The 13948-nt window shown below is 36.2% G+C and overlaps 1 protein-coding gene across 2 annotated transcripts in view; it reads right to left on the bottom strand.

Annotated features, from left to right (window-relative positions):
• Window positions 1-7040, bottom strand: part of LOC143020335 (uncharacterized) — a 32536-nt gene extending 25496 nt beyond the window's left edge. For both annotated transcript variants that reach the window (XM_076176657.1, XM_076176658.1), the window contains exons 1-2: window positions 6678-7040; window positions 1334-2506 (exon numbers count right to left, since the gene is read on the bottom strand). In XM_076176657.1, coding sequence (XP_076032772.1) covers window positions 1334-2444 — 1111 coding nt within the window. In that variant the 5' untranslated portion in view covers window positions 2445-2506; window positions 6678-7040. The remainder of the gene's footprint in view (window positions 1-1333; window positions 2507-6677) is intronic.
• Window positions 7041-13948: the final 6908 nt, after the last annotated feature.

The following is a 13948-nucleotide window of genomic DNA, read 5'->3' as shown; positions in this document are numbered from 1 at the left end:
ACAATGACACAGTGCAGCTTTGGTTGAGACAAACACATGGTGATTTCATTCAGAAATCATAACACTGAAGGTGTCATGCATTAATAAGCAATTCCTTGAAAATTTTATTTTGGTTTGTTAATTTACTTCATTCCATAGAAAAAAAAATTACCTCCCTCTATTAATCGAGAACAACTAATGGTCAACAATCATGCTAGCGATAAAAAATCACATTGGTGGAAAGGTAGGTTACTTGTACCATATTTGAAAATGGCAACTACTAACAATTTTGACAAAATAAACACCATTTGAGGACAAAGTCTTTGTTGGACATACAGGGTGTATCATTAAAATGTACACACACTTTGAAAGACAGTAAGTCCAGTATTTTTTTTTTTACATTAGTACAAGATTAAGGCTTTGAGTTAAAGAATGTGATGAAATTAAAGAAAAGTTTAGTCTTTCCCCTTACTCCAGTCTAGTTCCCTCACCCCCTGCGTATATCCAATATCAGTTACTCGTGATGTCATGGAATGAGTACATTTTTCTGAGACACCCTGTACAATGGCATTTACTTGTTTCATGTTGGCACCATCAAGTATGTCTTTATTGAAAAAAGTTATCTCTTTAATGATACACCTTGATCCCCTGCTGAGAGACTGTGCTGAAGGCACTCAGATATGATGGTCCTAGTCTCACATTAATATAGCAGGACGGGGATCACAAGAGCCTTGAAAATAGTCCTTTGTCCTCTTACACTAGTGACTGCAATGTCAGATACTTTGGTTAAGACTATCCATAGGCCCATAAGCCATTCCCCAATACCTACTGACTTCTAGGTCTAAATCTCTTGGATATATAGAGTTCATATATTTAAATATTTTGTCCTGGCTAATGTCAGACGATTCTTTATTCAGCTTAGATGAACCCTTGGGTCCAAAGAGGTTAAAAACTATTTTGATTAACTCTTTTTGTACTACAAAGTACTGGTAATTTACAGATTTTGTTCTAGTTAATGCGTAAGCTTTGAGGAACCCCATAGGTTTTAAACAATTAAAGTTTTTAGGAATCTATATTAGGTAACTACTTTTTTGTTGGTGTATTACTATGATACCTGTATTATTATATTATAAATGAAACATTTTAGAACTTGAATGGCCTCCAGGAATTAAATTAAATATTGAGATACCACTACAACAAGCATGTATCTTTGGTAAAACAATTTTGAGCATATAAACACTACATAACAAATAGGTCACTGAGTCAAATACAGGACCATGAAAAAGTAAAGCTGTACTCTACTTCTATGTTCAAACAAATAACCACTTTTGCAAAATGTCGTAACACAACATACCATTAAACCCTGGGCTTCGTGAGTATAAAATAAACTTTGTTCTTGTTTCAACTTCCACTTGTTCTTTGCAATTCATTACATCATCCCAGGAGCGAAAAGTGCAACGAAACTGTTTTTCACGCAACTGTTTCTGCTGTTTTCTTCTTTCTTTTTCTTTCACTTTGTAATCTGGCAGAACTTCTTTGCCATCGACAACCCGATTTTTCCTCCACCGCTTGTATCGATTACGGATTCGACATGACTGTGTCACATAATCATCGATCATGTCCATGTTACCTTCATAAGGCTTTCTCTTTCCAACTCTTCTTATGGTAATAGGTCTCTTCTTCTTTTTGGGAATTTCCTCGCCTTCTCTATCCTCCATAAACACATCACTGCCTTCATCCTCGGACTCCAGAGGGATGCATTCACATTCCCCTTTGAGGAGCACTGTCCGTGTTTTTGTTTTCACAACTCTTTCACAAATATGTGTAATGCCATCTTCAACAACAGATAATCTTTCTTTCCTTTTCTGTCCACTTTTCTTTTCATATACGCTTGAATATTGCTTGTCTTCCTTTTTTTCTGTAACACTTGAATTTTCTCTGGTACTACAACTATTACTACTTTCTCCTGCATATCTATTCTCAATCCACACTTCTTTTCCATCACTTATACAACTTTGTACATATGTATTTTCATCATCCACTGTTTTTTTACACTCATTCACAGCAAAACCACAACTTAAGTTCGTCTGTGAGTCTGACAGATCACTTGGCTTTGGAATGCCTTTAGAACACTCATCCTGATGATCATTTTCTGAGATTTCAGTTTCTCCCTTCAATGAGCTTTTTTCAAATACAGGGGATCCTACACATTTTATGTTGGGCTTCAACAACTGTTGTAATTCTGGAGTTAATATCAGTTTGCCAGTATGAGGTTCTTCTTTCAGTTTTATAATCTTGATATTTTTTACTGGTGATTGCACCGAGGCAAGTAAAGGCTGTGAGTTGGATGCATTTCTATTGCCTTCTGAAGTATTAATGGTAACGTTTTCTGATACTCCAGTTTGGACAATTGCCTCAGCTAAAACATCAGGGTTCAGTGATTCACTCTTTGAGCACTGATACATAGTTAATATTAATACATCAACATATTTTCAATAAATGTGGTAGCAGTTTCTTCCTATTGAACCTGAAAAAAGAAAAGAAAAAGTGGGTAATATTTGCAAACTAACTGCAGGCAGGTTTGTGTATTACTATTTATATACCAAAAGATTATTCGCCCTTGTAAGGAGGTATTACATGATAAATAAATAATCCCTCCTGAAAGAAAACAGAAAAGATGGATGCTAAGAAATTCAGCTTCTTATATCAGGTAATGAGGGGACAGGGAGGGGGTCACTGATTTAATGAAGCGGCATTGCTGTGGATGTGCTGTGTCTTGCGTCACTGCTTCTGACTCAGGGCAGTGGGCAAGATGCAGGGATGACCCATCCTCCAAGAGGAGCCAAGATAAGAGGGAGGGAGGGGGGTAAATGGGAGTGGAGTAAGTAAGAATGGAATGGGTGGGAGTGGATTTTATGCCTTTGTTTTTTGGCTACCTCCTTTATAAAGGGGAAAAAGCCTTTGGTATATGTATGTATATTAGATAATAAAATACTGGGATGAATTGGTGTAAAAATTATGTATGCCCATTACCTGGCATTAGTCAAAATAAAAAGGGTTGGAGTGTCACTACTTGCAGCGTAGGTCAGAGTAATGGCAGTTCGAACACTGCCACCAGCAAGTTGGACCAAGGGTATTGTGTATTAAATTCCACACTACAAATTCTCCATAATGGAGCACTGTCCTAGCTTCCTGATAGGGGGAGTTTGCGACATTAAACTGAATCAATCAAGTGGTTTTGGCAACAATATGATTTTATCAATCCAAAGGATTACAAAGGATTACAAAGGCGGAGCATGCCGACAGGAGACCTTTTGATCCATATCTAGGTCGGATGCGAAAAAAAAAAATCATATTAATAATAAAATATTAAATAAAAACTATAATAATGTAAATAACAAATAAAATACATAAATAAATGCATAGGTATATTCAAATAATAAACAAACAGGTAAATAGTAAACAATAATAAATTGACATATAACTAATAATAAATGAAAATCAGACAGGCAAATTATAACAAAACAAAAACAAATAATATAAGATAAATTATAATCATTACAGCATCTTACTTAGGCCATCAATCTGTTGGCCTTGTTCTCTCTTGCAAAATGCCCACAGCCCAAAGGAAGCTAGCCATGACCACCAGGTCAGCCCATAAATCACTCTGCTGAAGGGCCAAAATAGAATTTAAACATTCACCTCAAACACCTTGGCCCAACAGCTATAAGATCCTTAACTTTTTCAACTACTGGCAGCACTACAAAATACTAACCATTTCGAAAAGGTCACATAATTCCTATATTAAAAACAAACCTCTTGAAAACCCTGCATCATACAGACCATTCTCATTACTATCCACAATATTCAAGATGAGGGAAAGATTAGTAGCATGAAGAATAAAAAGTTGCAAGGAAAGCTAATCCACTACCACACACAGAGGAAAAACAAGAGGACATGCAATGAAACTCAAGAAGGATAACTATAGAAGAGACCTGAAAAAAACAGCTTCCCACATAGAGTGATAGATGTATGGAACAAATTGGATGAAGAAATAGTGTGTGCAAACACAATACAACAACTTAAGAGCAAACTTGATCTTGCGAGATACAAAAAAGGGTCACCACGAGCATAGCTCCCCTTCCCGTATAATACAACTAGGTAAATACTACTCACAAATAAGTGCTGGAAAGCTTCAACAAGAAAGCACCACCAGAAAACAGGTCATGGTGTCCATTGGCGTAAACAAAGTATTTGATAAGGTCACGAGACACATTCATAACAATGACAAGAAGTGATTAACCAACTTTGTGGTAGGAAGATAGTACAAAGTATCCCAAAATAAAAAAAAATCTTGGGGACAAAAAGACATTATACCAGAGTCATCCAGGGAACAATACTCTCACCTATGCCATTCAATTTCTTCACAAAAGATCTCCCAACCCCTGAACTAGAACTCAATGTACTTTCAGAAATGATAGATTGTAAGTCTCATTCTAGAAATCAACAGTAACATGAATAAACTAGAAAAAGTGGCTCAAAAATAACAGAATAGACTTACTCCAGAGCAGGCCTGTAGCCAGAACTTTTGAAAAGGGTGAGGGGCTTCCTGCATATTGGGGGGGTGGGGGGGTGAATATATCATTTGGGGGGCTGAACATAATAACAATGACTAACCTTGTATAGGACATATGGAAACAGTAACACAGCAGTGTTGTGACACCAATGCTGAACCTTCAGACACTGACTATGATCATCAGTCAGGGCCAACAGTGCACTGTACATCACAAATGGGTCATGCAGTACGAATATGTGCAAGTGGTGCCAAGTTGCAAGATAATAAATTAAGGAGGTATGTTTGCAGCAAATAATATTTTCAAAACCCATCAGTTTCCATCAAACTGCAAACTAATTTGCAGTGTTGTTCTGACAATCATTGTAAAAAATCCAAATTCATGAGCTTGAGAGTTTGGGGGGGGGGAGGGCTATTGAAATTTTTGGACATCTGCATATAGAAAACAAAATACTCCTTATATTACACCACAAGAAGACAACAGGAGCACAACTCTATGCGAGAACCCTCAATATTTATCACACTACATATCACAAACACTACCAACTGAACACAACAAAATAAACTATATCAGCACCACACTATCCATACACTTATAACAATCCAATCTACCACCTGTGTCATACAAAAACACATGCACTCACATCACTAAACAAGCCCTTCAAGACAGACCACCAAACTCAATACTCCAACAACCCCAATATAATCACAATCAAAACCCTCCCACATCTAGTAAGAACCACACTGGCACAATTGCACTTAGGACACCATCTAGCATTGTAACTGTACCTACATAGAATAGGCCTTGCCATAGATTCAAACTGGCCCAGATCCAACATTCACACAAAAAATACAAATGCCTACTACAGTGCCCCATACTATCTCTAGATAACAACATAAAAACATAATATATCTTCCTAGAATGATTTATGGACCTTCCTGGAAACTGTTCCCAGCAATTATCTGAAGGCTGTGGGTCTTCTCGAAGAGACCTACTAAAACGGATCTACTGATTGATAAAAAAAATTCTCACATCAAGAATGAAGGATACAATCAAGTGAAGGTATGATGGCACTCCAATATAGGGATTTACCTCAGCTAGAATAAGAATGATCAAATATCAAGTAAATATGTTGAGCGACTTGCTGGCCAGCTCAGCACATCACCAAATCAGCCCAGTGGCTGCTTGAGACACCCATCTTTGTTTTGATAGATGTGGAGGTTGAAGAAATGGAATTATGATAACTTCATCTATTCTAACCTAACCTCACTGTGGTGGGCCAACTTGGTCAAGTAGATAGGCCAAGCTGACCCTACACTGTTGAGTGCTTATCTTGGGACCTGTGTGAATTTTTTTTTTTTGTACACACGACACTGACTATGGTCCAAAATCCTATAACCTGGAAATTCTGGATTCTACTAGAAACAAATATCAGAACAATTGGGATTACACCATGGTCTAAAGTCATTAAGTATTATGATTGATGGATATAAAAATTCACCAGTATCTTTCAGGTAAATGAACTTTCAAATTATGAACACTAAAATGATCAGAAAAAGTAGACACACTGATGTCCTTGAGTTATGAGTTAAAGTACTCATTATATAACTTGCTGTAATCAAACTTGCTTTATTATGGATGAAAAAATTATTTTGATACCCTAATCATGATATGTTATCATCTACCATCCTCAATCACCCTGAATAAATCATTAAAATCAGCAGCTGTAAGTTTAGGTTAATAAAACTACTTGAATTTTCTATCACCCATGAAACAAGAAATAGAAATAAAATGTGAAATTATATATAATCAAAAATAAATATATGACTAGCACTAGTGACTCAGGGAATGCCATAACGGATAAGACTGTATCCAAGTGTTCACATAAAGTCAAATTTTTGTACAGAAAAGCAAGAAATTTGGATTTGGAAACAAAGAAGCTTCTGGTCTCAGCCTTGTTACAGCATCACTTTGATTACGCTTGTAGCTCTTGGTACAGTAGTCTGAGCAGAAAAAAACAGTCTCGGCTACAGGTTGCACAAAATAAGATCATTAGATTCATGCTAAATTTACCTCAACGTAGTCATATTGGTATAGAAGAATTTAGCAAGGTAGGAATGTTACCTGTAAAATATTGTGTCCAGCAGCTGAAACTAAACCAGGTTTACAAATGTCGTTCATAATTCTGCTCCCATATATGTGAGCTGTAATTCTATGTTATCGGCTGAGAACCGAATCTGGAACAGTCAAGGGTCTTTTATTGTATCTTATGCAGGTCTCTTCACCAAAAACAGCTTTCACTTCACAGGTGCTCAACTATGGAACTCACTACCTGTGTCCATTAAGAAGTCAAATAGCAAGGTTACTTTCATGAAAAAAGTCAAGGGTTACTATATGTCTCAGCTATGGGCAGAGAACAGCCTTGATTTTATGTACTACTAGCTTAGTGAGGGATACCTGACTCCATGAGTAATACCATCCAAATCTGTGTTCACTCATAACTGTTCTGACCTCCCTCCCTTTTTTTTTTTTTTTTTTTTTTGTCCTTCAGAAATTTAGTTTAGTATAACAATGTTTGATATTACAAATTGGTTTCCAACTTTGTTTTGCCGGTCATAGTATGGCATATGTCTTAAGTAGGGTCTGAGAACAGTTATGATCTGACCATAATACAAGCCTGGTGAATAAGGGCACCAGGCAACGAGATAATTGGACTTTTTCCTCTTTCTCCTTGTTGTTTTACTCATACGAGTACTGGTCCCCAGCACCCTACTTCTGGTGCTTCAGGTTATAATGTACTACTTCCTAGTGCTCATACTAATTGCCCACTCCATCCTAAGATTCAGGTAAAATTTTAGAATTAATTAATAGGTGACCCTAGCTGCAATGTAGCATTCACTATAACATGTTGATACAGCTGTAGAATAATGTAGTATATCATTAATGGTACTACTCTGATATAGTACTCACTCATACTGTTTTGTTACAATTTAATGTTATTTTGTTGTTCCTTTACTTAATGCAATGTTCCTTATTGTGATGGTGCTCAATTTTTGGTCTCAATAATCAATATGAATATCCTATGTGTTACGAACATTTAGTAATACTAGCAAAACTATAACAATGTTTATGTGTCATATGTGTACTGACTGGTATTACTCATGATTGTCTCTGGTCCCCTTAACCCCCTACGTATGTATAATAATGTTGTCTGTGTGACTTGTGTAGAATAACAATCTAATGAGGACCACAATGGAAATAAGCGTACATGGTTTTTGTGTTATCCTCAGCAATTTGCAATTATTATTTCGAACTATGTGTTCTTGTCATTATCTGCACTTCATGTATATTGATTCTTTGCCAAATAAAGTCTATCTATCTATCTACCATTTACTTAACTTATCTTGTGCCACAAGTTGTGGGGAGCCTATTCTATTGCAATTCTCTGCTATAGAAATATGTTTGTAAAATTGAACACGAGTTTTGAAATCAATGTGGGCTTATCTACCAAAAAGTTAATAACATGTAATATTGACAAGTTGCTGAATTATGTATTTTTCATTATATTTATAAAATGTTGTCGATGCTTCCTTACCTTGTCATTAGTAAACAAATACTGCACTTTTCCGAATCCTGTTTTCTGTCAATGACTGCGACTTCGCGTTCAATAGTTAATTATCAAACATTTTTTTCTTATTCTTTTCTTTTGCCTTACGATAATTCATATGTATCTAAGATATTTTACCAGTTTTGTTTATTAAGTAATAAGAGGCAAAAAATTACAATAAATTTATACTATTTCAAATTAGTAATCAAATCCAGCAGTCGCCGACCCTGGAACCCACGATCTCCAGTCTGCTATATTTGAAAACTAAAAGTCGTCACTACAACTTTTGTAGTGTTTTATTTCATAGGTCATACTATTCATTGGCAAATAAGGCTATTATGGGACTGCACATAAAATGTATATTTAAGATACAGAACTGTAGCCTATAATTCTAGATTACATTCGGCCTTAGGCATATTCTCGCCTTTTTATTTAGCAAGAATCTGAAAACTACAGTTAGGTAAATAAATAAGATCAACTTTCCTTGGTATCGCTTTCTCATGTCTATGTGAGTAAAAAAAAATAGATTCGTATTACAACCCACAAAGTCACAATTTTATTTGATATGAACATTTTGCAATATCAGTCGTTCTATCTTTTAACATCCAAGGGCATCTTTGCACACTCAAATGACAGTCATGCATTTATTTCTATTGCAACTACATTTATTTTTTTCATCAAACTTTTCACCTTGAAGCAGTTCCCTGATCTATCGTGTGATAATTGGAAATCAAGAATATATATTAAGTTGAAACTGTATATGAATTTGAGGCTAGGTATGATAAAGAACAGAGAACAGGAGACGGGACTCAACGAGCTTTGCTCCTTTCATGTACACTACACACGCACACACACACACGTCGGTCGGGGTGGCAGCGAAGTCTGGACTCCGGTGATATTTTCAAATTTCGAGGATCACAACGAGAAGGAAGTACCTGTGTTGTATTAATAGGAAAGGGGAAAGCTCGTGGTGTAGTGTGAAGGTGAAGAAAAAGGAGAAGGGGAGGGATTACTGAGGAAAATGGAAGGAAATGAGGAAGGGGGAGATAGGGCACAGGAAGTCAGACGGCATGTCATCAAAAGACGGCCTGACGATAATGGTGAAGTCGATGTGATTAGTAAAAATGTAAAAATTAGAAATATAGATAAGAACAGCGCAATGGAAGGTGAAGATAACTATTTCCATGGATTTAGTGAGGGAGGAAATGACAACCTCCCCCGACTAGTAAATCTAGAGGAGAAACTAAAAGAAATGAATGAAAATTGGGAAGCTAAGTTTAACCAAATAAAGTCGATTACTCAAAGAGTTGATAAACTGGAAGAGCTAAAGAAGGAAAATCAAAACCTAACTAAAGAAACAGTAGAATTAAAACGACAGTTAATAGAAGTAATGAATGAAAATAAGGAATTGAAGAGGAGTAATAAAGAGTCCATAGCAAAAGAGGTAAGTGGTTGGAAAAAGTACAAGAGAACAATAAAATGGAATTTAGAGGAATAATGGAACAGCAGATGAAAAAACAAACTAAGGAGACAATTATTAAAGTGATGAGGGAGAAGGAAAATATAGTAAGAGACTTAGCAGATAAAAAGAAATGTAGGGGTGGAAGAGAAGTATAATCTAAAAAGGACTACAAGAATAGAGGAGGAAAAGGAAAAAGTGAATAAGATATTAGAAGTAGTTCAAGAAGATGAACCAGAAACAGGGAAACAAATAGAAGAATTTTATAGACTAGGGAAGTACAATGCAGATAAGACCAGACCAATTAAGGTTAAATTCAGGTCACAAACGACAGCAGAGAATATCTTAGCAAAAACAGGGAAACTATCAGATAGTGATCGATACAAACAGGTATAGATAAAAAGAGAAATGAATAAAGAGGAAATAGAGTTAGAGAGGAGAAAAAACAAACAAGAATAGAAGCTAAGGAAAAAAACAAGAAAAGAACAGTCAGAAAAAGAGAAATTCTATTGGAGAGTAGTGAATATGAAAGTGAGGAAATGGTTCATAACAGAGAAAAACAGAAGGGAAATAGAAAACACAATGGAAGTATCAGAAAATTGAAATAGTCTTCCACAAATATATATGGCTTAATAACAGGGTTGAACGAATTGAATGATTACCGGAAAGAAAAAGAACCGGACATAATGGTAATTGTAGAGACAAAACTGAAAGGTCAACTACCACCCAACAGTGTAGGACATGGTGCATATAATCATTGGATTGGAAACAGAGAGGTAAAACAAGGGGGAGGAGTTATGCTCATGACTAAGAAGGATATAAATCTGAGGAATGTCACATATGGAAAGAATAGAGATGATTATGATGGAAGTGGAGGACAAGGATAGGAAGAGCAGGAAGATTGTAGTGAATTATGTGCCTCCTAAAACGACTTCGTGGGAAGAGAGAGAACACAAATATATGTTAAAAGACACAAAGATAACACTAAATAAGATAATGGAAGATGGAGGAAGAATAGTTATAATGGGTGACTTTAATTGTAAAGAAATCTGCTGGGAAGAGATGACAGTAAAGGGTGGAGACGACCTATGGGGAAATATATTACTTGATATGGTTATAGAACATACAATGACGCAATGGACACAAGAGAATACTAGGTATAGAAATGAAGAAGAACCATCGAGACTGGACTTAATAATCACATCAGAATCCGAAATAGTGGACAAGATTGAATATAAGACACCAATAAGTAAAAGTGACCACATATTGGTTGAAATGGAACTACATACATACATATACCAAGGCTTTTTCCCCCTTACAAGGGTGGTAGCCAAAAAGAAAAAGGCACAAAATCAATCCCACCCATTCCACCCCTGAATACACTCCACACCCCTCCACCCTCCCTCTTATCTTAGCACCTCCTGAATGACGGGTCATCCCTGCACCTTGTCCACTGCCCTGGGTCAGAAGCAGTGTCGCAAGACACAGCACATCCACAGCAAGGCCGCTTCATTAAATCGGCGACCCCCCCCCCCTCCGTCCCCCCATTGCATAAAATGAGAGGACGGGGAGAAATCCCTTCGGGCTGCGTCAAATTTTGCTCACACATACTACCTCACCTCCCATCCACCCGCCCATTCCACCTCATGCTATCACAACATCATCCATATACAACCATTCTCCATTCACCCCTGATGCATGAAAAAGATTGATAAGATAAGAGAATTCTTTCAAAAAGCTGACTGGAAAAATACACAAAGAGGAAACAACAGTGGAAGAGAAATGGAATATTTTGACAAATATTTATGAAGAAGGAGTTGAAAAGTATGTCCCAAGACAAAAACAAGAAAAAGAGTATGTAAAGTGCTGGTACGACAAAAGTTGTGGGGAGTTAAAAGACAAAAGGGATAAAGCTTGGATAAAATGAAAAAAAAAAAAAAACACAAAAGACCTGAAAAATGGAAAATATATACTAGTTATAGAAATCAATATGTACAAGTGTACAGAGAAGAAAAGAAAAAATACGAAAAAGATGTCATAGAAAATGTAAAGATCAACAAAAACTATTTCATAGATTTGTAAACAACAAACTGAAAAACAAAAAAGAATTAGATAAACTACGATAAGGAGCAATTGAATGCACAGAGGAAATAGAAATGACAGAAATTATGAACAAGCATTTTAAATCGGTGTTTACAAGGGAGAATATACAACCTAGAGATATCGAATGGGAGGAGAAAGTCCCCCCTATGAAAGAGATAGAAGTATCAAGGAATGAAATAATGAAACACTTGAGTAATCATGATGTCAGAAAATCGTATGGTCCAGATGAAATGGCAAACTGGATTTTGAGAGAATACAGGAATGAACTAACAGACAAAATACATAGTCTAATAAACAGTTCACTGAAAGAAGGAAAAGTTCCAGAATATTGGAAAAGAAGAAATATAGTACCAATATATAAAGGGGGAAACAAGGAAGACCCTACTAACTATAGACCGGTCTTTCTTACACGTACGATAGCTAAAATTTGTGAAAGAATGGTCAAAATTAGATGGGTAAGGCATTCGAGAAAAAGCGTACTAAATCCAAGGCAATTTGGATTTAGACAAGGACGATCATGCGTCACAAACTTAATGTGTTTCTATTCAAGGCTAATAGATGTAATGCAAGAAAGAGATGGATGGGCTGATTGTGCATTTCTAGACTTGAAAAAAGCTTTTGATAAGGTGACACATAAGAAGTTGCTTAAGAAATTAGAAATTGCAGGAGGAATACAGGGCAAAGTACTAAAGTGGATGGAAGACTTCTTGCATGAAAGAAAAATGAGAGTGGTGATTAGAGACAAACACTCAAATTGGGAGAAAGTGATAAGTGGAGTTCCACAAGGAACAGTTCTGGCCCCAATAATGTTTGCTATATAAATTAATGATATGGATAAAGGAATTGAAAGTTATATGAGCTTCTTTGCGGATGATGCAAAATTGTTGAAAAAAGTGAACATTGAAGATTGTGAGTCGTTACAGTGTAATCTCAATAAAGTATGGGAATGGAGTAGGAAGTGGGAGATGGAATTCAATATTAAGAAGTGTAGTATAAAGGGATTTGGAAGAAGCAAAAAAAGAATAATAGGATCATATAAATTGGGAGAAGAAGAAATTAAAAAAGTAGGAAATGAGAAGGACCTGGGAGTCATTATTAATACTATGTCACCTGAGAAACATATAAACAAGATTTTTGGAGAAACTCATTATTTAATAAGAACAATCAAAGTGGCATTTACATACCTGGATGAAGAAATGGTGAAGAAAATACTAGTCACTTTGATAAGACCAAGATTGGAGTATGCAGCGACGACGTGGTCACCAAGTACAAAAAAAAAAAAAAAAATGTATAACAAAACTTGAAAGAATACAAGTAGCAATTACGAAATTGGCACCAACACTCTCAGAACTATCATATGAAGAGAGACTAGCAAAACTTGAACTACAGACATTAGAGCAAAGAAGAGAGAGAGGAGACTTGATAAATATCTATAGAATCATGAAAGGCATAGAAACTATTGATAGAGAAGATCTAATAAAATGGGATAGTAGAAATACAAGAGGACACGGAAAGAAAATAAAAAAAAGACAGTAATAGAAGAGACCTGAAAAAGAGCAGCTTTCCTCACAGGGTAATAGACGTTTGGAACAAGTTAGATGAGAAAATGGTGTGTGCAAAAACAATACACGAATTTAAAAGCAGTTTAGATAAAATGAGATATGAAGACGGGACACTACGAGCATAGCTCCCCTTCCCGTAAAATACAACTAGGTAAATACACATAATCGTCGGATTGACGGCGAAGATTGGAACTCCGGAAAAAACGCAATTTTCGTGGATTTCAACTAAGAGGGAGTACTTTTTTGTATTAGTAGGGAAGGGGAAAGCTCGTGGTGTAGTAGAAAGGTGATGAGAGGGGAGAAGGGGAGGGATAACTGAGGGAAATGGAAGGAAATGAGGAGGGAGACGAACGGGCTCCCCCTGACAGCAGAAAAAATATAAACAAGAGGTCTGCTGACGACACAGAGGAAATCGAAAATATCAGTAAAAGCATTAAGGCTAGAAATATAGATAAGAGCAACACAATGGTAAGTGAAAATGATAATTTCCATGGATTTAATGAGGAGGGGATGCCAACCTACCACGATTAGCAAGTCTAGAAGAAAAACTAGAGAAAATGACCGAACACTGGGAGAGTAGGTTCGGTCAACTTACACGGATAGCATAGAGAGTTGATGAATTGGAAGAGTTAAAGAAGGAGAACCAAACCCTAACTAAAGAAAT

Source organism: Oratosquilla oratoria, chromosome 39 (genome assembly GCF_046742065.1).
Source record: "Oratosquilla oratoria isolate Oo_2021 chromosome 39, ASM4674206v1, whole genome shotgun sequence".
NCBI lineage: Eukaryota > Metazoa > Arthropoda > Malacostraca > Stomatopoda > Squillidae > Oratosquilla > Oratosquilla oratoria.
Note: the sequence above shows the minus strand (reverse complement) of the source record. Positions and strands in the feature narration are given on the sequence as shown.